The sequence below is a fragment of the Tachyglossus aculeatus genome, chromosome Y4, assembly GCF_015852505.1.
Source record: "Tachyglossus aculeatus isolate mTacAcu1 chromosome Y4, mTacAcu1.pri, whole genome shotgun sequence".
Classification (NCBI taxonomy): Eukaryota; Metazoa; Chordata; class Mammalia; order Monotremata; family Tachyglossidae; genus Tachyglossus; species Tachyglossus aculeatus.
In genome coordinates, this window is record NC_052096.1 from 7,395,283 (window position 1) to 7,423,026 (window position 27,744).

The following is a 27,744-nucleotide window of genomic DNA, read 5'->3' on the forward strand; positions in this document are numbered from 1 at the left end:
ATATGTACAAACATATATACAGGTGCTGTGGGGAAGGGAAGGATGTTCTCTAGATGTTGCCGACTTGTAATAATAATAATGGCATTTGTTCAGCGCTTACTACGTGCGGGCTCGTACTTCCCGAGCGCTTCGTACCGTGCTCGGCTTCCAGTAAGCGCTCGATAAATGCGACTGAAGGAGTGAAGAGAGGTGCCTTCCCCCTCTTCCCATCCCCCAGGCCTGGAATGCCCTGCTCCCTCTGCCCATGCGCCAAGCTCGCTCTCTTCCTCCCTTCAAGGCCCTGCTGAGAGCTCACCTCCTCCAGGAGGCCTTCCCAGACTGAGCCCCTTCCTTCCTCTCCCCCTCGTCCCTCTCTCCATCCCCCCATCTTCCCTCCTTCCCTTCCCCACAGCACCTGTACATATGTATATATGTTTGTACATATTTATTACTCTATTTATTTTACTTGTACATATCTATTTTATTTTGTTAGTATGTTTGGTTTTGTTCTCTGTCTCCCCCTTTTAGACTGTGAGCCCACTGTTGGGTAGGGACCGTCTCTAGATGTTGCCAATTTGGACTTCCCAAGCGCTCAGTCTGGTGCTCTGCGCATAGTAAGCGCTCAATCCATATGATAGATTGAGTAGCACGGAGCCAGGGAGCTATAAATAACGGAGTTGGGTTTATTAGAAAACACAAAGCAAATTACACCAATCCTCCCCCCCGCCCCCGGACCCCAACACAGCCCCTTCCCCACCCCACCTCCTCCCTCTGTGGGTGGGAGGGTCACAAACACACACACACACACACACACACACTCTCTCTCAGACTCCCACTACCCCTTTAGGAGCGGGGGGCCGGGGTGCTGGGTGAGTTTCACCCCGGTTCTCCCGTCCCGGGGCCCACCGCCCAATAAATATCCAAATAAATACAGGCACTGAGGCCCACTCCCCCTCCACCCCGCACCCGCTTCTTCCTACGACCGACGTGGGGGGGGGGGGACGGGGAGGAAGGACCCCCTCCCCAAGAGGCAGGGCCAGCCTGCGAGAGAGAGAAGGGACGGGGCCAGCCCTCGCAGCCCCCTCGCCCCACCGTGTCTGGGCACGGAGGGCCCCCCTCGTTACCAGTCCCGCCATCACCCCCAGTCCACGACGCCCTCGTCGGGGCCAGTTCGGGGGGCGGGGGAGAGGGCTTCATTTCCCCCCAGGCCGCGGGCGCTGGCGGAGGATCTCTAGGATGCGTGCCCGGCGTCGCACCCAGTCCTGGGGAGCGGGGCGGGGGGCGGGGGGCGTGGGGGGCGCGGGGGGCCGGGGCGTGAAGAAGGTGTAGCGGAGGCGGGGGAGGCGGGAGCCGCCGGCCACCAGGGCCTGCAGGGTGAGCGGCTGGGCCAGGGGCCCGTGGCCGGCCAGCGTCTCGGTGGCCGCGGTGGCCCCGCTGTAGCGCAGGCCCACGCCGCCGGGCAGGGCCACGTCGGTGGGCGAGGGCAGCAGGACGTAGTTGCCGTTGAGGACGTAGGGCCCGTCGGGCAGCCGCAGGGCCAGGTAGACGCCGTCGGCCCCCCGTCGGGCGTCGGGGGCCGGGCCGGGGCCTGGGCCCAGGCCGGGGTCGGCCTGCTGCCGCACCAGGATGTGCGTGGCGCCCGCGGGGAAGGTGACCACGTCGTTGTAGCCGTACCTGGACCGGAGGCAGAGGCGGGCACGGGGGCGGTTAGCAGGGGGGCTTGGCGTCCCCTCCTCACCTCCTAACCGTCACCGGGGCATCCTTAAAGCGCTTACTCCGTTCTGTTCATTCAGTCGTATTTACTGGGCGCTTACTGTGTGCAGAGCACTGGACTAAGCGCTTAATAATAATGATGGCGTTTGCACGTGCAAAGCACCGTTTTAAGCGCTGAGGGGGGTCCCCCTTTCAGACTGTGAGCCCACTGTTGGGTAGGGACTGTCTCTATATGTTGCCAGTTTGTACTTCCCAAGCGCTTAGTACAGTGCTCTGCACACAGTAAGCGCTCAATAAATACAATTGATGATGATGACAGGGACTGTCTCTATATGTTGCCAGTTTGTACTTCCCAAGCACTTAGTACAGTGCTCTTCACATAGTAAGCGCTCAATAAATGCGATTGATGATGATGATAGGGACTGTCTCTATATGTTGCCAGTTTGTACTTCCCAAGCGCTTAGTACAGTGCTCTTCACATAGTAAGCGCTCAATAAATATGATTGATGATGATGATAGGGACTGTCTCTATATGTTGCCAGTTTGTACTTCCCAAGCGCTTAGTACAGTGCTCTTCACATAGTAAGCGCTCAATAAATATGATTGATGATGATGATAGGGACTGTCTCTATATGTTGCCAGTTTGTACTTCCCAAGCGCTTAGTACAGTGCTCTTCACATAGTAAGCGCTCAATAAATACAATTGATGATGATGATCAGGACTGTCTCTATATGTTGCCAGTTTGTACTTCCCAAGCGTTTAGTACAGTGCTCTTCACATAGTAAGCGCTCAATAAATACGATTGATGATGATGATGAGGGGGGTACAAGGTGATCAGGTTGTCCCACGGGGGGCTCACAGTCTTCATCCCCAGTTTACAGATGAAGGAACTGAGGCTCAGAGGAGTTAAAGTGACTTGCCCCAGGTCACGCAGCTGACAAGGGGTGGAGCCGGCATTCGAACCCATGATCTTTGACTCCAAAGCCCGGGCTCTCTCCACTGGGCCGCGCTGCTTCTCTCGCTTACTGTGTGCAGAGCACTGTACTAAGCACTTAATAATAATGATGGCGTTTGTATGTGCAAAGCGCCGTTCTAAGCGCTGAGGGGGGTACAAGGTGATCAGGTTGTCCCACGGAGGGCTCACAGCCTTAATCCCCATTTTACAGATGAAGGAACTGAGGCTCAGAGAAGTTAAGTGACTTGCCCCAGGTCACGCAGCTGATGTGGTGGAGGCGGGATTCGAACCCATGACCTTTGACTCCAAAGCCCGGGCTCTCTCCACTGAGCCGCGCTGCTTCTCTCGCTTACTGTGTGCGGAGCACTGTACTAAGCGCTTAATAATAATGATGGCGTTTGTTTGCACGTGCAAAGCACCGTTTTAAGCGCTGAGAGGGGTCCCCCTTTCAGACTGTGAGCCCACTGTTGGGTAGGGACTGTCTCTATATGTTGCCAGTTTGTACTTCCCAAGCGCTTAGTACAGTGCTCTGCACACAGTAAGCGCTCAATAAATACGATTGATGATGATGATAGGGACTGGCTCTATATGTTGCCAGTTTGTACTTCCCAAGCGCTTAGTACAGTGCTCTGCACATAGTAAGCGCTCAATAAATACGATTGATGATGATGATGAGGGGGGTACAAGGTGATCAGGTTGTCCCACGGGGGGCTCACAGTCTTCATCCCCAGTTTACAGATGAAGGAACTGAGGCTCAGAGGAGTTAAGTGACTTGCCCCAGGTCACGCAGCTGACAGGGGGTGGAGCCGGGATTCGAACCCATGACCTTTGACTCCAAAGCCTGGGCTCTCTCCACTGAGCCGCGCTGCTTCTCTCGCTTACTGTGTGCAGAGCACTGTACTAAGCACTTAATAATAATGATGGCGTTTGTATGTGCAAAGCACCGTTCTAAGCGCTGAGGGGGGTACAAGGTGATCAGGTTGTCCCACGGAGGGCTCACAGCCTTAATCCCCATTTTACAGATGAAGGAACTGAGGCTCAGAGAAGTTAAGTGACTTGCCCCAGGTCACGCAGCTGATGTGGTGGAGGCGGGATTCGAACCCATGACCTTTGACTCCAAAGCCCGGGCTCTCTCCACTGAGCCGCGCTGCTTCTCTCGCTTACTGTGTGCGGAGCACTGTACTAAGCGCTTAATAATAATGATGGCGTTTGTTTGCACGTGCAAAGCACCGTTTTAAGCGCTGAGAGGGGTCCCCCTTTCAGACTGTGAGCCCACTGTTGGGTAGGGACTGTCTCTATATGTTGCCAGTTTGTACTTCCCAAGCGCTTAGTACAGTGCTCTGCACACAGTAAGCGCTCAATAAATACGATTGATGATGATGATAGGGACTGGCTCTATATGTTGCCAGTTTGTACTTCCCAAGCGCTTAGTACAGTGCTCTGCACATAGTAAGCGCTCAATAAATACGATTGATGATGATGATGAGGGGGGTACAAGGTGATCAGGTTGTCCCACGGGGGGCTCACAGTCTTCATCCCCAGTTTACAGATGAAGGAACTGAGGCTCAGAGGAGTTAAGTGACTTGCCCCAGGTCACGCAGCTGACAGGGGGTGGAGCCGGGATTCGAACCCATGACCTTTGACTCCAAAGCCCGGGCTCTCTCCACTGAGCCGCACTGCTTCTCTCGCTTACTGTGTGCGGAGCACTGTACTAAGTGCTTAATAATAATGGTGGCGTTTGTTTGTATGTGCAAAGCACCGTTCTAAGCGCTGAGGGGGGTACAAGGTGATCGGGTTGTCCCACGGGGGGCTCACAGTCTTAATCCCCATTTTACAGATGAAGGAACTGAGGCTCAGAGAAGTTAAGTGACTTGCCCCAGGTCACGCAGCTGACAGGGGGTGGAGCCGGGATTCGAACCCATGACCTTTGACTCCAAAGCCCGGGCTCTCTCCACTGAGCCGCGCTGCTTCTCTCGCTTACTGTGTGCGGAGCACTGTACTAAGCGCTTAATAATAATGATGGCGTTTGTATGTGCAAAGCACTGTTCTAAGTGCTGAAGGGGGTACAAGGTGATCGGGTTGTCCCACGTGGGGCTCACAGTCTTAATCCCCATTTTCCAGATGAGGTCACTGAGGCTCAGAGAAGTGAAGTGACTTGCCCAAGGCCACACAGCAGACATGTAGCAGATCCGGGATTCGAACCCATGACCTCCGACTCCCAAGCCCGGGCTCTTTCCACTGAGCCACGCTGCTTCTCGTTGATTGTTCTACTCAATCAATCCGAAGTGATCCGGTTGGACCCAAGTCATTCATTCATTCAATCATATTTATTGAGCACTTACTGTGTGCAGAGCACTGTACTAAGCGCTTGGGAAGTACAATTTGGCAACATATAGAGACGGTCCCTACCCAACAGTGGGCTCGCAGTCTAGAAGGTAATAATAATAATGGCATTTATTAAGCACTTACTATGCGCAAAGCACCGTTCTAAGCGCTGGGGAGGTTACAAGGCCATCAGGTTGTCCCAAAGGGGGGCTCACAGTCTTAATCCCCATTTTCCAGATGAGGGAACTGAGGCACAGAGAAGTGAAGTGACTGGCCCAAAGTCACCCAGCTGACAATTGGCGGAGCCGGGATTTGAACCCATGACCTCTGACTCCAAAGCACGCTCTTTCCACTGGGCCACGCTGCTTAGGGGTCCCTATCCCATGGAGGGTTCACAGTCTTCGGCGCTTAGAACAGTGCTTGGCACATGGTAAGCGCTTAACCAATACCGTCGGTATTTGATGGAGCAGGGAACTGAGGCACAGAGAAGTAAAGGAACTTGCCCAAGGTCACACAGCAGACACGTGGCAGAGCTGGAATTAGAAATCAGAGTCGCCCACCTCGAGAGTGTCCCTATTAGTTCATTCGATCGTATTTATTGAGCGCTTACTGTGTGCAGAGCACTGGACTAAGTCCCCTAAAGACCTCCCCCGCTCCAAACATCGTGGCCCACTGGATAGAGCAGGGGCCTGGGAGTAAGAAGGACCTGGGTTCTGATTCCGCCTCCGCGATGCTGTTAAATTGTCCTCTCCCAAGTGCTCAGTACAGTGCTCTGCACACAGTAAGTGCTCAATAAATACCGCTGAATGAATGATCTTAACTTCTCTCTGCTTCGGGTTCCTCGGGCGGAAAACGGGGATAAGACCCCTGTTCTCCTTCCCCCTTAGACTGTGGGGCGGGTGGCTCAGTGGAAAGAGCCCGGGCTTGGGAGTCGGAGGTCACGGGTTCAAATCCCGGCTCTGCCGACGGTCAGCTGTGTGACTTTGGGCGTGGCTCAGTGGAAAGAGCCAGGGCTTTGGAGTCAGAGGTCATGGGTTCGAATTCCGCCTCCGCCGCTTGTCAGCTGTGTGACTTTGGCAAGCCACTTAGCTTCTCTGTACCTCAGTTACCTCATCTGTAAAGTGGGGATTAAGGCTGTGAGCCCCGTGTGGAACAACCTGACCACCTCGTAAGCTCTCCAGCGCTTAGAACAGTGCTTTGCACAGAGTAAGCGCTTAATAAAGGCTATCATTATTATTATTATCATTATTATTCTCTGTGCCTCAGTTACCTCATCTTACAGACTAGACTGTGAGCCCCACGTGGGACAATCTGATCGCCTCGTAACCTCCCCAGTGCTCAGAACAGTGCTTGGCACATAGTAAGCGCTGAACAAACGCCATCATCATTATTATTATTAAATCCGGCAGACAATTCCTCTCCCCCCGCCCCGTCCAAAGCCTTACCGAAAGCCCACCTCTTCCGGGCGGCCTTCCCCGACTAAGCCCCGCTTTCCTCGTCTCCCATCCCCTTCTGCGTCGCCCTGCTTGCTCCCTTCGGTCTCCTCGCACCCCACACCGCTTATGTCATCATCATCATCATCATCAATCGTATTTATTGAGCGCTTACTGTGTGCAGAGCACTGTACTAAGCGCTTGGGAAGTCCAAGTTGGCAACATATAGAGACGGTCCCTACCCAACAGTGGGCTCACAGTCTAAAAGGGGGAGACAGAGAACAAAACCAAACATACTAACAAAATAAAATAAATAGAATAGATATGTACAAGTAAAATAAATAGAGTAATAAACATGTGCAAATCTATCTATCTGTCTATCTATCTATCTATCTATCTATCATCTATCTATCTATCTATCTATCCCTATCTGCCATTTTATTGATCCGTATCGACGTCCGCCTCCCCCAGCTCCAGCCCACGAGCTCGCCATGGGCGGGAAACGTGTCTGTTCATTGTCGTATCGGCCTCTCCCAAGCGCTCAGACCAGTGCTCCGCACACAGTAATCAATCAATCAATCAGTCGTATTTATTGAGCGCTTACTGTGTGCAGAGCACTGGACTAAGCGCTTGGGAAGTGCAAATTGGCAACATATAGAGACAGTCCCTACCCACCAGTGGGCTCACAGTCTAAAAGGGGGAGACAGAGAACAAAACCAAACATACTAACAAAATAAGATAAATAGAATAGATATGCACAAGCAAAATAAATAGAGTAATAAATATGTGCAAATCTATCTGTCTATCTATCTGTCTATCTATCTATCTATCTGTCTATCTATCTATCTATCTATCTATCTATCTCTATCTGTCATTTTATTGATCCGTATCGACGTCCGTCTCCCCCAGCTCCGGCCTGCGAGCTCTCCGTGGGCGGGAAACGTTCATTGTTGTTTCGGCCTCTCCCAAGCGCTCAGACCAGTGCTCCGCACACAGTAATCAATCAATCAATCAGTCGTATTTATTGAGCGCTTACTGTGTGCAGAGCACTGTCCTAAGCGCTTGGGAAGTACAAATTGGCAACATATAGAGACAGTCCCTACCCAACAGTGGACTCACAGTCTAAAAGGGGGAGACAGAGAACAAAACTAAACATACTAACAAAATAAAATAAATAGAATAGATATGCACAAGCAAAATAAATAAATAAATAGAGTAATAAATATGTGCAAATCTATCTGTCTATCTATCTATCTGTCTATCTATCTATCTGTCTATCTATCTATCTATCTATCTATCTATCTATCTATCTATCCCTATCTGTCATTTTATTGATCCGTATCGACGTCCGTCTCCCCCAGCTACGGCCCGCGAGCTCGCCGTGGGTGGGAAATGTGTCTGTTCGTTGTCGTTTCAGCCTCTCCCAAATGCTCAGACCAGTGCTCCGCACACAGTAATCAATCAATCAATCAATCAGTCGTATTTATTGAGGCCTTCCCAGACTGAGCCCCTTCCTTCCTCTCCCCCTCGTCCCCCTCTCCATCCCCCCATCTTACCTCCTTCCCTTCCCCACAGCACCTGTATATATGCATATATGTTTGTACAGATTTATTACTCTATTTATTTATTTTACTTGTACATATCTATTCTATTGATTTTATTTTGTTAGTATGTTTGGTTTTGTTCTCCGTCTCCCCCTTTTAGACTGTGAGCCCACTGTTGGGTAGGGACTGTCTCTATATGTTGCCAATTTGTACTTCCCAAGCGCTTAGTCCAGTGCTCTGCACATAGTAAGCGCTCAATAAATACGATTGATGATGATGATGATGATGATTGAGCGCTTACTGTGTGCAGAGCCCTGTACCAAGCGCTTGGGAAGTCCAAGCCGGCAACGTATAGAGACGGTCCCTACCCAACGAGCGCTCAGTAGGTACGACGAAGGCAACCTGGGACCCCAGGCCCGTGGGAGTGGACTGGCCTCCCCCCCTTGACCCCGCACCTGGGTTTCCTGAAGGAGCCGGAGACTTTGTGGCAGGTGGAACCGTCTCCTCCACACACCATGCACTTGTCAAACTTCTTCTTGGACCCGATGACGCGGTCGCAGCCGGCGTGGATGCAGCGGCCCTGGACGCAGACGGACGGGCCGTCCGGGGAGCAGGGCGTCCCGTCCGCCACCTGCGAACCGGACGCGCACGTCAGTAGGTTGGGATTTGGAACCCGATATTTGTTAAGCGCTTACTCTTAGCACAGTGCTCTGCACACGGTAAGCGCTCAATAAATACGATTGATTGATTGATTCCTTGTACCTATCTATTCTACTTATTTTATTTTGTTAGTGTGTTTGGTTTGGTTCTCTGTCTCCCACTTTTAGACTGTGAGCCCACTGTTGGGTAGGGACCGTCTCTAGATGTTGCCAACTTGGACTTCCCAAGCACTTAGTACAGTGCTCTGCACTCAGTAAGCGCTCAATAAATACAATCGATTGATTGATTACTCTATTTATTTATTTATTTTACTTGTACCTATCTACTCTATTTATTTTATTTTGTTAGTGTGTTTGGTTTGGTTCTCTGTCTCCCCCTTTTAGACTGTGAGCCCACTGTTGGGTAGGGACCATCTCTACATGTTGCTAGCTTGGACTTCCCAAGTGCTTAGTACAGTGCTCTGCACACAGTAAGTGCTCAATAAATACGATTGATTGATTGATTACTCTGTTTATTTATTTATTTATTTTACTTGTACCTATCTACTCTATTTTATTTTGTTAGTGTGTTTGTTTTGGTTCTCTGTCTCCCCCTTTGAGACTGTGAGCCCACTGTTGGGTAGGGACCGTCTCTACGTGTTGCCAACTTGGACTTCCCAAGTGCTTAGTCCAGTGCTCTGCACACAGTAAGCGCTCAATAAATACGATTGATTGATTACTCTGTTTATTTATTTATTTATTTTACTTGTACCTATCTATTCTATTTATTTTATTTTGTTAGTGTGTTTGGTTTTGTTCTCTGTCTCCCCCTTTTAGACTGTGAGCCCACCGCTGGGTAGGGACCGTCTCTAGATGTTGCCAACTTGTACTTCCCAAGCGCTTAGTACAGTGCTCTGCACACAGTAAGCGCTCAATAAATATGATTGATTGATTGATTGATTGATTGATTGACTGAGTGCCGAGGCCGGCTGCGTCGACGGGATTCCTGTCTTCATATGGTATTTTATACTGTGAGCCCACTGTTGGGTAGGGACTGTCTCTATATGTTGCCAACTTGTACTTCCCAAGCGCTTAGTACAGTGCTCTGCCCCCAGTAAGTGCTCAATAAATACGATTGATTGATTTGTTAAGTACTGATAATAAGGACGATGGTATCTCTTAAGCACTGACTATGGGCCGGTCACCGTACTAAGGGGATACGAGCAAATCGGGTTGGACGCAGTCCCTGCTCCACGGGGGGCTCACAGTTTCAACCCACGTTTTCCAGGAGGGATAACGGAGGCCCAGAAAGGTGAAGTGACTTGCCCAAGGTCACTCAGCAGATACGTGGCGGCACCGGGATTAGAACTCGTGACCTTCTGACTCCCAGGGCTGTAGCCACTGTGCCATGTGGCACTTAATGGACCGAGTGCTGGAGTGGGGCGGATTTATTTTCTTTTAACATGGCATCTGTCAAGCGCTTACTACGTGCCAGGCACTGCGCTAAGCGCTGGGGTAGATCCAAGCTAATCAGGTTGGCCACAGTCCCTGCCCCACACGGGGCTCACAGAATTCATCCCCATTTTCCAGATGAGGGAACTGAGGCTCAGAGAAATGAAGTGACTAGCGTCCTGGGGTTGGGGGAAGATGGTGGAGTGGTTAGAGCCCGGGTTCTAATCCCGGCTCCGCCACTTTTCTGCTGTGTGACCTCGGGCAAGTCACTAAGTTTCTCTGGGCCTCCTCGGTTCCCTCATCTTTTAGACTGTGAGCCCACTGTTGGACAGGGACCGTCTCTAGATGTTGCCGACTTGGACTTCCCAAGCGCTTAGTACAGTGCTCTGCACACAGTAAGTGCTCAATAAATATGATTGATTGATTGGAAAATGGGGATTGAGACCGTGAGCCCCACGTGGGACAGGGACTGAGTCCAATCAATCAATCAATCAATCAATCAATCAATCGCATTTATTGAGCGCTTACTGCGTGCAGAGCACTGTACTAAGCGCTTGGGAAGTCCAAGCTGGCAACGTATAGAGGCAGTCCCTACCCAACAGCGGGCTCACAGTCTAGAAGGGGGAGACAGAGACCAAAACCAAACATATTAACAAAATAAAATCAGTAGAATAGATAGGTACAAGTAAAATAGAGTAATAAATATGTACAACCCCATTTGCTTGTAACCAATCAATCCACCAATCGTATTTATTGAGCGCTTACTGTGTGCAGAGCACTATACTAAGCGCTTGGGAAGTACAAGCTGGCAACATATAGAGACAGTCCCCAGTGGGCTCACGGTGGGCCCAGTGTGGCCCTGTGGATAGAGAACAGTCCTGGGCGTCAGAAGGTCCTGGGTTCTAGTCCCGGCTCCGCCACGCGTCTGCTGTGTGACCTTGGGCAAGTCGCTTCACTGGGCCTCAGTCACCTCACCTGTAAAATGGGGATGAAGACCGCGAGCCCCACGCGGGACGGGGACCGTGGCCAACCCGACTAGCTTGTACCTACCCCGGCGCTGAGAACGGTCTCCCCCTTCTAGGCTGTGAGCCCATTGTCGGGTAGGGACCGTCTCTGTTGCCGAATTGGACTTTCCAAGCGCTTAGTCCAGTGCTCTGCACACAGTAGGCGCTCAGTAAATACGACTGAAAGAACGAATGAACAGTGCTTGACACATAGTAAGCACTTAAGAAATAGCATCATCATTGTTATTACAATAGCTGGCGCATTCATTCATTCATTCAATCGTATTCATTGAGCGCTTACTGCGTGCAGAGCACTGGAGTAAGCGCTTGGGAAGTCCAAGTAGTAAGTGCTTAAGAAATAATGATGATGATGGCATTTATTTTATTATTACAATACCTGGCGCATTCATTCATACATTCAATCGTATTCATTGAGCGCTTACTGCGTGCAGAGCACTGGACTAAGCGCTTGGGAAGTACAAGTAGTTAGTGCTTAAGAAATAATGATGATGATGGCGTTTATTTTATTATTGCAATACCTGGCGCATTCATTCATTCATTCAATCGTATTCATTGAGCGCTTACTGGACTAAGCGCTTGGGAAGTACAAGTAGTAAGTGCTTAAGAAATAATGTTGATGATGGCGTTTATTTTATTATTACAATACCTGGCACATTCATTCATTCATTCAATTGTATTCATTGAGCACTTACTGCGTGCAGAACACTGGACTAAGCGCTTGGGAAGTACAAGTAGTTAGTGCTTAAGAAATAATGATGATGATGGCGTTTATTTTATTATTACAATACCTGGCGCATTCATTCATTCATTCAACCGTATTCATTGAGCGCTTACTGTGTGCAGAGCACTGGACTAAGCGCTTGGGAAGTACAAGTAGTAAGTGCTTAAGAAATAATGATGATGATGATGGCGTTTATTAAGCGCTTACTACATGCAAAGCACTGTTCTAATAATAATAATAATGGCATTTATTAAGTGCTTACTATGTGCAAAGCACTGTTCTAATAATAATAATAATAATAATGGCATTTATTAAGCGCTTACTATGTGCAAAACATTGTTCTAATAATAATAATAATAATAATAATAATGGCATTTATTAAGTGCTTACTGTGTGCGCACTGTTCTAATAATAATAATAATAATAATAATAATGGCATTTATTAAGCACTTACTATGTGCAAAGCACTGTTTTAAGCACTGGGGAGGTTACAAGGTGATCAGGCTGTCCCACAGGGAGCTCCTAGTCTTAATCCCCATTTTCCAGATGAGGTCACTGAGGCCCAGAGAAGTGAAGTGACTTAATAATGATGGCATTTATTAAGCACTTACTATGTGCAAAGCACTGTTCTAAGCACTGGGGAGGTTACAAGGTGATCAGGCTGTCCCACGGGGGGCTCCTAGTCTTAATCCCCATTTTCCAGATGAGGTCACTGAGGCCCAGAGAAGTGAAGTGACTTAATAATGATGGCATTTATTAAGCACTTACTATGTGCAAAGCACTGTTCTAAGCGCTGGGGAGGGTACAAGGTGATCAGGCTGTCCCACGGGGAGCTCCTAGTCTTAATCCCCATTTTCCAGATGAGGTCACTGAGGCCCAGAGAAGTGAAGTGACTTGCCCACAGTCACCCAGCTGACAGTTGGCGGAGCCGGGGTTTGAACCCATGACCCCTGACCACCCATGCTGGTTCTCATCATCATCGTGGCTCAGTGGAAAGAGCCCGGGCTTTGGAGTCAGAGGTCGTGGGTTCGAATCCCGGCTCCGCCACATGTCTGCTGTGAGACCTTGGGCCAGTCATTTCACTTCTCTGAGCCTCAGTTACCTCATCTGTAAATGGGGGTTGACTGTGAGCCCCACGTGGGCCAACCTGATCATGTTATATCCCCCCAGCGCTTAGAACAGTGCTTGGCACGTAGTAAGCGCTTAACAAATGCCATCATCATTATTATTATTATCATCAACATTATTATTATCATGAAAACTCCCAAGGCCGTGCCCCGCAACATTATTGTTATTATCGTTATTATAATGATGGCATTTATGAAGCACTTACTATGTGCAAAGCACCGTTCTAAGCGCTGGGGAGGTTACAAGGTGATCAGGCTGTCCCACGGGGGGCTCACAGTCTTAATCCCCATTTTACAGATGAGGCCCAGAGAAGTGAAGTGACTGGCCCAAAGTCACCCAGCTGACAATTGGCGGAGCCGGGATTTGAACCCATGACCTCTGACTCCAAAGCCCGGGCTCTTTCCGCCGAGCCACGCCGCTTCTCTATTATTGTGAGTTATAGTTATTATAGTCGTATTATGGTTATTATATGATATTATGGTTATTATTATAGTTAGAGTTATTCTGGAAACCCTCCAGGCCGTGCCCCGCGGCCCCTCACCCTTGGCTCCAGGACGTAGTAGTAGCCGAGGGCCCGGGCCTGGCACGTGAGCTTGCACCGGTCCTGGGGTGCCACGCCGCTGTATCGGGGGATCCAGTCCATGGGCCCGGGGAAATTCTTGAACAGGTCGGAGCGGAGGTTGAAGGCCGCGCACTGCTCCTCCCTGAAGGTCAGCGCTGTGTCCCCCCAACCAGAGAGACAAAATAATAATAATAATAATAATAATGTTGGTATTTGTTAAGCGCTTACTATGTGCAAAGCACTGTTGTAAGCGCTGGGAGGAACAGAAGGAGATGAGGTTGCCCCACGAGAGACATAATAATAATAATAATGTTGGTATTTGTTAAGCGCTTACTATGTGCAAAGCACTGTTGTAAGCGCTGGGAGGAACAGAAGGAGATGAGGTTGCCCCACGAGAGACATAATAATAATAATAATGTTGGTATTTGTTAAGCGCTTACTATGTGCAAAGCACTGTTGTAAGCGCTGGGAGGAACACAAGGAGATGAGGTTGCCCCACGAGAGACATAATAATAATAATAATGTTGGTATTTGTTAAGCGCTTACTATGTGCAAAGCACTGTTGTAAGCGCTGGGAGGAACAGAAGGAGATGAGGTTGCCCCACGAGAGACATAATAATAATAATAATGTTGGTATTTGTTAAGCGCTTACTATGTGCAAAGCACTGTTGTAAGCGCTGGGAGGAACACAAGGAGATGAGGTTCCCCCACGTGGGGCTCCCAGTCTTAATCCCCATTTTACAGATGAGGGCACTCGGGCACGGAGAAGTGAAGCGACTTGCCCAAGGTCACACAGCAAGACACGTGGGGGAGGCGGGATTTGAACCCATGCCCTCTGGCTCCCAAGCCCGCGCTCTTTCCACTGAGCCACGCTGCTTCTCTAAGACATCCTCCTCCTCCTCCTCATCAATTGTATTTATTGAGTGCTTACTGTGTGCGGAGCGCCGGACGAAGCGCTTGGGAAGTCCAAGTTGGCAACATCTAGAGACCGTCCCTACCCAACAGCGGGCTTACAGTCTAGAAGGGGGAGACAGAGAACAAAGCCAAGCATACTAACAAAATAAAATAAGTAGAATAGATGTGTACAAGTAAAATAAATAAGTACAAACGTATATACAGGTGCTGTGGGGAAGGGAAGGAGGTAAGATGGGGTCAGAGACGTGGTCAGGGACCCTTCCAGGCCGAGCCCACTGTTGGGTAGGGCCCGTCTCTAGATGTTGCCAACTTGGACTTCCCAAGCGCTTAGTCCAGTGCTCTGCACGCAGTAAGCGCTCAATAAATACGATTGATGATGACGGCCTTCCCCCGCATCCCGGCTATCGCCCTGGGCCTCACCACCGGCCTCCTCACCGTTGCCCTGGGCGCAGTCCTGGGTGTTGCAGGAGCGGAATCGGGTCCGGCGACCCTCGCAGTACTTGCCCCCGTTGCGGGGGACGGGACGGGTGCAGTCGCGGGAGGAGAACTGGACCCCGCTGCCGCAGGTCCGGGAGCAGTCACCCCACGGGCCCCAGGGGCCCCAGCCGCCCGCCCGGGGGGTCTGCAGACAGGCAGGACCAAGGTGGGGGGCAGAGGGAGAGAGATGAAACACTCCGTCAATCATATATATATATATAGATGTTGCCAATTTGTACTTCCCAAGCGCTTAGTACAGTGCTCTGCACATAGTAAGCGCTCAATAAATACAATTGATGATGATGATATGTTTGTACATATTTATTACTCTTTATTTATTTATTTATTTATTTTACTTGTACATATCTATTCTATTTATTTCGTTTTGTTAGTATGTTTGGTTTTGTTCTCTGTCTCCCCCTTTTAGACTGGGAGCCCGCTGTTGGGTAGGGACTGTCTCTAGATGTTGCCAATTTGGACTTCCCAAGCGCTTAGTACAGTGCTCTGCACATAGTAAGCACTCAATAAATACAATTGATGATGATGATATGTTTGTACATATTTATTACTCTATCTATTCATTTATTGCTTTTACTTGTACATAGCTATTCTATTTATTTTGTTTTGTTAGTATGTTTGGTTTTGTTCTCTGTCTCCCCCTTTTAGACTGTGAGCCCACTGTTGGGTAGGGACTGTCTCTATATATTTATTACTCTATTTATTTATTTATTTCTTTTACTTGTACATATCTATTCTATTTATTTTGTTTTGTTAGTATGTTTGGTTTTGTTCTCTGTCTCCCCCTTTTAGACTGTGAGCCCGCTGTTGGGTAGGGACTGTCTCTATATATTTATTACTCTATTTATTTATTTATTTCTTTTACTTGTACATATCTATTCTATTTATTTTGTTTTGTTAGTATGTTTGGTTTTGTTCTCTGTCTCCCCCTTTTAGACTGTGAGCCCGCTGTTGGGTAGGGACTGTCTCTAGATGTTGCCAATTTGTACTTCCCAAGCGCTTAGTACAGTGCTCTGCACATAGTAAGCGCTCAATAAATACAATTGATGATGATGATATGTTTGTACATATTTATTACTCTTTATTTATTTATTTATTTCTTTTACTTGTACATATCTATTCTATTTATTTCGTTTTGTTAGTATGTTTGGTTTTGTTCTCTGTCTCCCCCTTTTAGACTGTGAGCCCGCTGTTGGGTAGGGACTGTCTCTAGATGTTGCCAATTTGGACTTCCCAAGCGCTTAGTACAGTGCTCTGCACATAGTAAGCACTCAATAAATACAATTGATGATGATGATATGTTTGTACATATTTATTACTCTATTCATTTATTGCTTTTACTTGTACATAGCTATTCTATTTATTTTGTTTTGTTAGTATGTTTGGTTTTGTTCTCTGTCTCCCCCTTTTAGACTGGGAGCCCACTGTTGGGTAGGGACTGTCTCTATATATTTATTACTCTATTTATTTATTTATTTCTTTTACTTGTACATAGCTATTCTATTTATTTTGTTTTATTAGTATGTTTGGTTTTGTTCTCTGTCTCCCCCTTTTAGACTGGGAGCCCGCTGTTGGGTAGGGACTGTCTCTAGATGTTGCCAATTTGGACTTCCCAAGTGCTTAGTACAGTGCTCTGCACATAGTAAGCGCTCAATAAATACAATTGATGATGATATGTTTGTACATATTTATTACTCTAGTTCTTTTACTTGTACATATCTATTCTATTTATTTCGTTTTGTTAGTATGTTTGGTTTTGTTCTCTGTCTCCCCCTTTTAGACTGTGAGCCCGCTGTTGGGTAGGGACTGTCTCTATATATTTATTACTTTATTTATTTATTTATTTCTTTTACTTGTACGTATCTATTCTATTTATTTCGTTTTGTTAGTATGTTTGGTTTTGTTCTCTGTCTCCCCCTTTTAGACTGGGAGCCCGCTGTTGGGTAGGGACTGTCTCTAGATGTTGCCAATTTGGACTTCCCAAGCGCTTAGTACAGTGCTCTGCACATAGTAAGCGCTCAATAAATACAATTGATGATGATGATATGTTTGTACATATTTATTACTCTATTTATTTATTTATTTATTTTACTTGTACGTACCTATTCTATTTATTTTGTTTTGTTAGTATGTTTGGTTTTGTTCTCTGTTTCCCCCTTTTAGACTGTGAGCCCGCTGTTGGGTAGGGGCTGTCTCTAGATGTTGCCAATTTGTACTTCCCAAGCGCTTAGTACAGTGCTCTGCACATAGTAAGTGCTCAATAAATACAATTGATGATGATGATATGTTTGTACATATTTATTACTCTATTTATTTATTTCTTTTATTTGTACATAGCTATTCTATTTATTTCGTTTTGTTAATACGTTTGGTTTTGTTCTCTGTCTCCCCCTTTTAGACTGTGAGCCCGCTGTTGGGTAGGGACTGTCTCTAGATGTTGCCAATTTGGACTTCCCAAGCGCTTAGTACAGTGCTCTGCACATAGTAAGCGCTCAATAAATACGATTGATTGATTGATGATATATAATAATAACAATAAGAACTGTGGCATACGTTAAGCGCTTCCCATGTACTCATCATCATCATCATCATCATCATCATCAATCGTATTTATTGAGCGCTTACTCATCATCATCATCAATCGTATTTATTGAGCGCTTACTCATCATCATCATCAATCGTATTTATTGAGCGCTTACTCATCATCATCATCAATCGTATTTATTGAGCGCTTACTGTGTGCAGAGCACTGGACTAAGCGCTTGGGAAGTACAAATTGGCAACATATAGAGACAGTCCCTACCCAACACTGGGCTCACAGTCTAAAAGGGGGAGACAGAGAACAAAACCAAACATACTAACAAAATAAAATCAATAGAATAGATATGTACAAGTAAAATAAATAGAGTAATAAATATGTACAAACATATATACATATATACAGGCTTACTGTGTGCAGAGCACTGGACTAAGCGCTTGGGAAGTTGGCAACATATAGAGACAGTCCCTACCCAACAGTGGGCTCACAGTCTAAAAGGGGGAGATGGAGAACAAAACCAAACGTACAAACAAAATAAAATAAATGTACTCTATTTATTTTACTTGCACATTTGTTTTGTTGCCTGTCTCCCCCTTCTAATAATCATAATAGCATTTATTAAGCACTTACTATCTGCCAAGCACTGTTCAAAGCGCTGGGGAGGTTACAAGGTGATCGGGTTGGCCCACGGGGGGCTCATAGTCTTCATCCCCATTTTACAGATCAATCAATCAATCGTATTTATGGAGCGCTTACTGTGCGCAGAGCACTGTACTAAGCGCTTGGGAAGTACAAGTTGGGAACATATAGAGACGGGCCCTACCCAATAGTGGGCTCACAGGCTAGAAGGGGAAAATGATGAGGTTACAGATGAGGTGACTGAGGTACTTCTCTGGGCCTGGGTTCCCTCATCTGTAAAATGGGGATTAATATCATCATCATCATCATCATCATCATCAATCATATTTATTGAGCGCTTACTATGTGCAGAGCACCGTACTAAGCACTTGGGAAGTACAAATTGGCAACATATAGAGACAGTCCCTACCCAACAGTGGGCTCGCAGTCTAAAAGGGGAAGACAGAGAACAAAATATCATCATCATCATCATCAATCGTATTTATTGAGCGCTTACTGTGTGCAGAGCACTGGACTAAGCGCTTGGGAAGTACAAATTGGCAACATCTAGAGACAGTCCCTACCCAACAGTGGGCTCACAGTCTAGATGGGGGAGACAGAGAACAACACAAAACATATTAACAAAATAAAATAAATAGAATATGTACAAGTAAAATAAATAGAGTAATAAATACATAAAAACATATATGCACTTAACTTCTCTGGGCCTCAGCGACCTCATCTATAAAAGGGGGATGAAGAATGTAAGCCCCCCGTGGGGCAACCTGATGACCTTGTAACTTCCCCAGTGCTTTGCACGTAGTAAGCGCTTTATAAATACCATTATTATTATTATCTTTTAGACTGTGAGCCCACTGTTGGGTAGGGACTGTCTCTATATGTTGCCAACTTTTACTTCCCAAGCGCTTAGTACAGTGCTCTGCACACAGTAAGCGCTCAATAAATACGATTGATTGATGGATTATCATTACAATACGATTGAATAATTGAATGAATGAAGTCGGCTACATCACCGGGTTCATACATATTTATCACTCTGTTTATTTATTTATTTTACCTGTACATCTCTATTCTATTGATTTTATTTTGTTAATATGTTTGGTTTTGGTCACTGTCTCCCCCTTCTAGACTGTAAGCCCACTGTTGGGTAGGGACCGTCTCTAGATGTTGCCAACTTGGACTTCCCAAGCGCTTAGTACAGTGCTCTGCACACAGTAAGCACTCAATAAATACGATTGATTGATTGATTGATTGAATGAATGAATTATAAACCCACAGTGGGCAGGGATTGTCTCTATTGCTGAACTGTACTTTTCCAAGCGCTTTGTCCAGTGCTCTGCACACAGTAAGCACTTAATAAATACGATTGAATGAATGAATGAATGATGTAATAATAATAACGATGGCATTTGTTAAGCGCTTACTATGTGCGAAGCACTGTTCTAAGCGCTGGGGAGGATACAGGGTGATCAGGTTGCCCCATGGGGGTTTCACAGTCTTCATCCCCATTTTACAGAGGAGGGAACTGAGGCCCAGAGAAGGGAAGCGACTTGCGCACGGTCACATGTGACCTTGTCCGTCTCCCCTCTTCTAGACTGTGAGCCCGCTGTTGGGTAGGGACAGTTTCCAAATGTTGCCAACTAGGACTTCCCAAGCGCTTAATACAGCGCTCTGCACACAGTAAGAGCTCAATAAATACGATTGAATGAATGAATGAATGAATTATAAACCCACGATGGGCAGGGATTGTCTCTATTGCTGAACTGTACTTTTCCAAGGACTTAGTACAGTGCTCTGCATACAGTAAGCACTCAATAAATATGATTGAATGAATGATGTAATAATAATAACGATGGCATTTGTTAAGTGCTTACTATGTGCAAAGCACTGTTCTAAGCGCTGGGGAGGCTACAGGGTGATCAGGTTGCCCCGTGGGGGTGTCACAGTCTTCATCCCCATTTTACAGAGGAGGGAACTGAGGCCCAGAGAAGCGAAGCGACTTGCGCACGGTCACATGTGACCTTGTCTGTCTCCCCCCTTCAAGACTGTGAGCCCGCTGTTGGGTGGGGATCGTCTCCATATGTTGCCAACTTGGACTTCTCAAGCGCTTAGTACAGTGCTCTGCACACAGTAAGCGCTCAATAAATACGATTGAATGAATGAACGAATGAATTATAAACCCACGGTGGGCAGGGATTGTCTCTATTGCTGAACTGTACTTTTCCAAGTGCTTAGTACAGTGCTCTGCATACAGTAAGCACTCAATAAATACGATTGAATGAATGATGTAATAATAATAACGATGGCATTTGTTAAGCGCTTACTATGTGCGAAGCACTGTTCTAAGCGCTGGAGAGGCTACAGGGTGATCAGGTTGCCCCATGGGGGTGTCACAGTCTTCATCCCCATTTTACAGAGGAGGGAACTGAGGCCCAGAGAAGCGAAGCGACTTGCGCACGGTCACATGTGACCTTGTCTGTCTCCCCGCTTCAAGACTGTGAGCCTGCTGTTGGGTGGGGACCGTCTCCATATGTTGCCAACTTGGACTTCCCAAGCGCTTAGTACAGCGCTCTGCACACAGTAAGCGCTCAATAAATACGATCGAATCATCCTTATCAATCGTATTTATTGAGCGCTTACTATGGGCAGAGCACTGTACTAAGCGCTTAAATGAATGAATAAATGAATTCTAAACCCACGGTGGGCAGGGATTGTCTCTATTGCTGAACTGTACTTTTCCAAGCGCTTAGTCCGGCGCTCTGCACACGGTAAGTGCTCAATAAATACGATTGATGGATGGATTGATTGATTCTGTGTATCACCAGGCCTCTGGCTTCGGGCCGCTCCCGCCCCCGGTGTGCCCGCCGTCCTTACGTGGAAGTCCTTGAGCTGGGCGCTGTGAAGGCAGACGCCCCCCATGCAGGCCTGGGTGGGCCCGCAGGGCGTGCCGTCGGCCCAGGGCGAGTGCTTGGTCTGGCACATGGTGTGCCCGTTCAGGCGGCCGGAGCACCACAGGGCCGCACAGGGCGGGGGCAGCTGCGGGCAGTGGCGGGACTCGGGGCCGAAGGTCAGCTGGCACTGGCGGTCGGCGTCGTAGTTGCTGCCGGGGAAGGCGGCCGGCAGGCGCAGGGGGGCCGGGGGTTTGTCCAGGAGGCAATGCCCTGGGGACGGAGAGGCCGAGAGCGGGGTGGAGGGCACGGGGGGCAAAGTTGGGGGAGCGTCATCATCGTCATCATCAATCGTATTTATTGAGCGCTTACTGTGTGCAGAGCACTGGACTATATATTTATATATGTTTGTACATATTTATTACTCTATTTATTCTATCTATAAATCTATCTATTCTATTCCCTTCAAGGCCCTACTGAGAGCTCACCTCCTCCAGGAGGCCTTCCCAGACTGAGCCCCTTCCTTCCTCTCCATCCTCCCCATCTTACCTCCTTCCCTTCCCCACAGCACCTGTATATATGCTTGCGCATATCTATTACTCTATTTATTTATTTATTTATTTTACTTGTACATATCTATTCTATTTCTTTTATTTTGTTAGTGTGTTTGGTTTTGTTCTCCGTCTCCCCCTTTTAGACGGTGAGCCCGCTGTTGGTTAGGGACTGTCTCTAGATGTTGCCAATTTGTACTTCCCAAGCGCTTAGTCCAGTGCTCTGCACACAGTAAGCGCTCAATAAATATGATTGATGATGATGACTATATATGTACATATTTATATATGTTTGTACATATTTATTACCCTATTTATTTATTTATTTATTTTGCTTGTACATATCTATTCTATTTCTTTCATTTTGTTAGTGTGTTTGGTTTTGTTCTCTGTCTCCCCCTTTTAGACTGTGAGCCCACTGTTGGGTAGGGACTGTCTCTAGATGTTGCCAATTTGTACTTCCCAAGCGCTTAGTCCAGTGCTCTGCACATAGTAAGCACTCAATAAATACGATTGATGATGATGATTTATTTATTTTACTTGTCCATATCTATTCTATTTCTTTTATTTTGTTAGTACGTTTGGTTTTGTTCTCTGTCTCCCACTTTTAGACTGTGAGCCCGCTGTTGGGTAGGGACCGTCTCTAGGTGTTGCCAATTTGTACTTCCCAAGCGCTCAGTACAGTGCTCTGCACACAGTAAGCACTCAATAAATACGATTGATGATGATGATGATGACTATATATGTATATATTTATATATGTTTGTACATATTTATTACTCTATTTATTTATTTATTTTACTTGTACATATCTATTCTATTTCTTTTATTTTGTTAGTATGTTTGGTTTTGTTCTCTGTCTCCCCCTTTTAGACTGTGAGCCCACTGTTGGGTAGGGACTGTCTCTAGATGTTGCCAATTTGTACTGCCCAAGTGCTTAGTCCAGTGCTCTGCACACAGTAAACGCTCACTAAATACAATTGAATGAATGAATGAAAGTATAGAGAAGCAGCGTGGCTCAGTGGAAAGAGCCCGGGCTTTGGAGTCCGAGGTCATGGGTTCAAATCCCAGCTCTGCCAATTGCCAATTTGGGCAAGTCACTTCACTTCTCTGGGCCTCAGTTACCTCATCTGTAAAATGGGGATGACTGTGAGCCCCCCCCACATGGGACAACCTAATCACCTTGTAACCTCCCCAGTGCTTAGAACAGTGCTTTGCATGTAGTAAGCGCTTAATAAATGCCATCATTATTATCATTATTATTACTTCACTTCTCTGGGCCTCAGTTCCCTCATCTATAAAATGGGGATGAAGACTGTGATCCCCACGTGGGACAACCTGATCACCTTGTAACCTCCCCAGCGCTTAGAACAGTGCTTTGCACATAGTAAGCGCTTAATAAATGCCATTATTATTATTAAGGTGGCATCTCATCCGGGATCACAGGGGGAAGATCACAGGGGGAAGGTGGGACTCGCCTAGGAGACAGCGTCCTGGGAGGGAGAGGTGAGGGAATGTGGAGGTCACAGGGGAAAAGTGAGGTCTTGCCTTGTACATATTTACTATTCTATTTATTTTGTTAATGATGTGCATTTAGCCTTAATTCTATTTATTCTGACGACTTGACACCCGTCCCCATGTTTTGTTTTCTCGTCCCCCTTCTAGACCATGAGCCCGTTGTTGGGTAGGGACCGGCTCTAGATGTCGCCGACTTGGACTTCCCAAGCGCTCAGTCCAGTGCTCTGCACACAGTAGGCGCTCAATAAATACGATTGAATGAATGAATAGGAGACTGTCCCTCGGTTGAAGGCAGCGGGGAGCGGAGGTTTCCCGGGCTCTCCGAGTCGTCTTTTTGGAGACCCGAATGGCGGAGGCGGATCTGGCTCCCACCCAGCAGAGGATGTAGGAAGGAGCGGGGCAGAGCGGGTTGAGGGGAGCGTGGGGCGGGGGAGGAAATCCTGACCGTGACCGTTGTCCAGGAAATCTGTGATGAAGCGGGCGCTGCAGGGCGACCAGGTCTCCTCGGGGTCAACGTGGGCCATGACGGGCGCCATGACGTGGCGGGCGGAGCCCCGGGCCCGGTTCAGCTCCGCGCACGGCTTGGAGTTGTCGTGGAGCATGTTGAAGACGTGTCCTGTGGGCCACGGGGGCGGGGAGGAGGGTGGGTGTGGGGACCCCCGCGCCCGTTTCCCCCCCCCCGCTCGGCGTCCCTTCCTCAGCCCCGGCCCCGCACTCCCGCCACCCCCGACTGACCGAGCTCGTGGGCGGCAGTGAACGCCGACTGCAACCCGTCGTCTTCCACGATGGCGCAGCTCCGGGCGGGGTCGCAGACGGTGCCCACGTCCGCCATGCCCAGGGTGTCGCAGGTGGAGACGCCGCACAAGTCCTGGACGAGGAGGAATCGTTGGCGGGCGGCGGGGGCGGCGGGGCCTAGCTGGGGGCGGGCGAGTGGCCTGGGTGGGGTGTCCGTTAAGCGCTCGCTACACGCTAGACACCGTGCTAAGGACAGGGTTGGGAATGTCCAAATCGGGTTGGACACGGTCCCCGACCCCCGTGGGGCTCACGGTCTCAATCCCTGCTTCGCCGATGAAGGAACCGAGGCCCAGAAAAGCAAAGCGACTCGCCCAGAGTCACACAGCAGCCCAGCCGGGCAGGCCGCGTGTCTGTCTATTGTCGTATCGGACCCTCCCGAGCGCTTACAACAGCGCTCGCTACCCACAGCAAGCGCTCGATAAGCACGACCGAATTCATTCATTCAATCGTATTTATTGAGCGCTTACTGTGTGCAGAGCGCTGGACTAAGCGCTTGGGAAGTCCAAGTTGGCAACATCTAGAGACGGTCCCTACCCAACAGCGGGCTCACAGTCTGGAAGGGGGAGATGGACAAAACGTATTAACAAAATAAAATAGAATAAATATGTACAAATAGAGTAATAAATACATACGAACATATATCCAGGTGCTGTGGGGAGGGGAAGGAGGGGATGGGGGGGGGGAGGAGGGGGACACGAAGGAGGGGGCTCAGTCTGGGAAGGCCTCCTGGAGGAGGTGAGCTCTCCGTAGGGCTCACCTCAGTTAAAAGCGTTGAATTCAATTGACACTGATCTAACTTTTCACTCCTTCCAACTGTTCTAAGCGCTGGGGAGGTTGAAGGAACCCACGACCTTCCGGGCGTGAGTCCCCGGCCCGCTGCGTGACCCCGGGCGGCCCGCTTCACCTCTCTGGTCCTCGCTCTTCCCAACCGTAAAACGGGCCCGGTAACGCCCGCCTCTCCCGACCTCCCGGGGTAGAAAACGAGACCGTGGCGGGTAACGGGGAGCCCGGGGAGCGCGGGACGCGGAGGGAGGGGGCCCTCCCCGACCTGGCGGGTGAAGAGGATGGCGACGTCGAAGTGGTCCGGGTCGGAGTCCTCGGGCGGGTTGAGCCCGCGCTGCCAGGCGCAGAACCCGCGCAGGGTCTCGGCCGCGTTGGGCCCCACGGGCGGGCCCTCCTCGCCGGGCCCCAACACCACCAGCCGCGTCACCACCAGGTTGACCGGGTTGCGCAGGCTCGGGTGGCGGAAGGCCTTGGCGGCGGCCGCCAGAACCGTGAGGAGGTAACGCTTCAGACCCTCCCCGTGGAAGGCCGCCATCTTATCATCCGCCACCACAAGGGTCTCCACGAAGCGGCTGACGGAGGCGAAGCGCTGAGGGCGGGAGGGAGAGCCGGGGATGAGGAGGGGGCAACCGGGGGTCGAAACACCACCCCGGGACCCTCTGTCCCCCGGGGACCACCACCCCAGGGTGCCCAGAGCGGATCCGGTCGGCCGCGCTCACCCATCTGGTTGGCGTCTGGGATGGGGGCCGGGGGTGGGCGGGAGGGATGGGGGCTCCTGGAGGGATTGGCGGGGGGGGGGGAGCGCCACGTCTCCGGGCCACGTAGGCCCCGGGGGAGAGCGCGGCTGGGCCTCTCGTAGGGAGGAGCCGTGGGGGGCTCCCCGGTGGGAGTCGGGGCTGGAGGGGGCCGGGCTGCTGCAACGTGTCTGGGCCGTGTGGGAGGAGGGGGATCCAAAGGGAGGGTTCGAAGGATTTGGGGGCGGGAGGGGGGGATGGACAGCGGGCCAAGACGGGACGGATATCCAGGCGGGAGATGGGAAGCGGAGGGGCAGCGTCTGGTCTGGATTAAAGGGAGGGGAGCGGAGGGGGGACGAGGGAGGAGCGTGACGGGAGATGCCCAGGGCCTGCGAGCTCTCCGAGGGTCTCCGGGTGGGGGAGCGGGGGTGGCCGGCTAGAGGTGAGGCTGGAGAGGAAGCAGGGAGACCACGGCCGGGGAGGGGCCAAAGAGAGGAAGGAAGAAGTGGGTCTGGATGGTGACTCCGGCCCTTCCCCTCCGCGGCCGTAGGGAATTCCCCGGTTGCGGTCAGCTTCCCGCCCTCGAGGTTAGGGTGACGGCATGGGGCAGGGAGGAGGGCATCACGTGGGACCCGACGGGCCCCGGCTCCCCTGCCCAGCTGGGACCCCCGGGGTCCGACGAGGGGAGAGAGAGGGAGGGAAGCAGGAGGAAGAGGAAGGCCGGCGGAGGTCACGGCGGGACGGCCAGGGAGGGCCAGGGGCTGAGGGGAAACGGGGGTGTCCACGCCCCGCGGCCCGTCGGCCTACCTTGGTCCTGCGGGGCGCGGGGCCGGGCCCCTCGAGCCGGCCCCCCACGCTGCACATGGTCCCCCCGCTTCGAGAGGGGCTCCTCCGGCTGAGCACGTGCACGCCGGCCCCTCCGGCCGAGTTGGCGGCGCCCCCGTCCAGGGGCTGCAGGTGCAGTTCGGCCCCCCGGTACTGCAGGACGCCCAGTAGGCCCGACCCTCCGTCCCAGTGCAGGGCCGCCACCGACTCCGGGTCTCCGTTGACCGAACCGGTCAGGTAGGAGCCCGGCTCCGGCCCGTCCAGCGCCGACGGGGCCCGGCCCAGGTACTGGACGGTCAGCCCCTCGGCCCGGACTCCCGGGTCCCGCTCCAGGGTCAGCTCCAGCGTCTCGCCGAAGGCCGCCAGGCGGAAGAGCAGCGGGCCCGGGGGGTCGGGGCCCGGTGGGAGGCTGCCGTTGATCCTCTGGAGGAACACGACCTCCTCCTCTCCGGGCTGGGCCGGCCGGGCCGGGGGCGGGCAGGCCGCCAGGAGCAGCAGCAGCAGGGTCGGAGCCACGGGCCGGGAGGAGGACGAGGACCGGGACGAGGGAGGGAAGAGGAGGAGGTTGAGGTCGAGGAGAAGGGTCCTCCGGCCAGCCGGGAACATGATGCCCCTCACGCGGGCGAGGGCAGGGCGGGATGCGGGGGTCCGGGGAGCCCCTACGTTGGTGGTCCCAGTCACGGGAAGTTTCCCACTCCCTTAGGGGAGGGTGGTCGTGGGGGGCTTGCTCCCTTGGCTAGTCTGGCTTTTACTGCGGCCTTCCCTCAGACCCTCTGTTTCAGATCAACTGTTCCATCCGCGGGACCTCGGTCCGTTTCTTCCAATTTGATTGTCTCTGTCTGTCTCTGCCTTCCCCCCTTTCTCTCTGTCTCTCTCCCCCTCACCCCTTTCTCTCTCCCTTTACCCCCTCTCTCTTTTTTCTCCCTCTCCACTCTCTTTCTCTCTCCACTCTTCTCTCTCTTCACTTTCCTCTCCCCCCCTCACTTTCTCTCTCCCACCCTCCGTCCAGCGGGATTCTCTTCTGTCTCTGCCCATCTCTGTCACCCCCCTCCAGCTCCTTTAAGTGCAGCGGGAGGCAGGGATTGGCAGAAAGGAGACCCTACTCTGGCAGACTCCGCCCATCAATCCGGCTAAACTCTGGTGGGAGGGATGGGGAGGGATGGGGGATGGTTTGGTCCCTTCCAAAAAAATCCAACTTTCAAAGGAAACTGAGTAGGGGGAGGGGAATCCCCAGATCCCACCAGAGCCAGCTGATGACACAGCTATTTTCCTGTACATCGTCCCGCTCCTCCCACCCCCCCTTCCCCATTTTCCAGACTGCTCTCAGCTGTTTCCTTCCTTAGGAGAATGGCGGAGGGGGGGTAGGGGGGAATTAAGGGAGGGTGGGGGGGAACCAGAGCCAAGTCCAGGGGCAGGGATTTGGGGTGTCAGACAAAGGGAGTCAGAGCTGACTCCATCTCCCCAGCCTCCCTCTTCCCCCCAGGCCGGATTAGCCTTCTCCCCCCCTACCCCCACGCCTCCTCTCCCCCTCTTCCTGACTTCCCCGTCTTCTTGGCCTGCTTCCCATTCCCCTCCGGCCTTCGCTC

General features: G+C 50.3%; 1 protein-coding gene across 1 annotated transcript; it reads right to left on the reverse strand.

The window, feature by feature from the left end:
• Positions 1-758: 758 nt before the first annotated feature.
• Positions 759-26,994, reverse strand: ADAMTS4 (ADAM metallopeptidase with thrombospondin type 1 motif 4). The gene is made up of 9 exons (XM_038768718.1): positions 26,141-26,994; positions 24,865-25,188; positions 23,757-23,889; positions 23,467-23,637; positions 20,939-21,225; positions 14,827-15,013; positions 13,456-13,631; positions 8,406-8,581; positions 759-1,653 (listed from the first exon to the last, which is right to left on the reverse strand). The coding sequence occupies exons 1-9, from the start codon at positions 26,762-26,764 to the stop codon at positions 1,173-1,175; spliced, it is 2,559 nt and encodes an 852-aa protein (XP_038624646.1). The 5' UTR covers positions 26,765-26,994; the 3' UTR covers positions 759-1,172.
• Positions 26,995-27,744: the final 750 nt, after the last annotated feature.

Coding starts and splice junctions, on each gene's coding strand:
- ADAMTS4 (XM_038768718.1), bottom strand. CDS start 26,764: ATGTTCCCGGCTGGCCGGAGGACCCTTCTCCTCGACCTCAACCTCCTC. Junction 15,014..20,938: donor CCCAGCTCAAGGACTTCCAC/GTAAGGACGGCG, acceptor GCCTGTCTGCAG/ACCCCCCGGGCGGGCGGCTG. Junction 13,632..14,826: donor GGACTGCGCCCAGGGCAACG/GTGAGGAGGCCG, acceptor GGGGGGACACAG/CGCTGACCTTCAGGGAGGAG.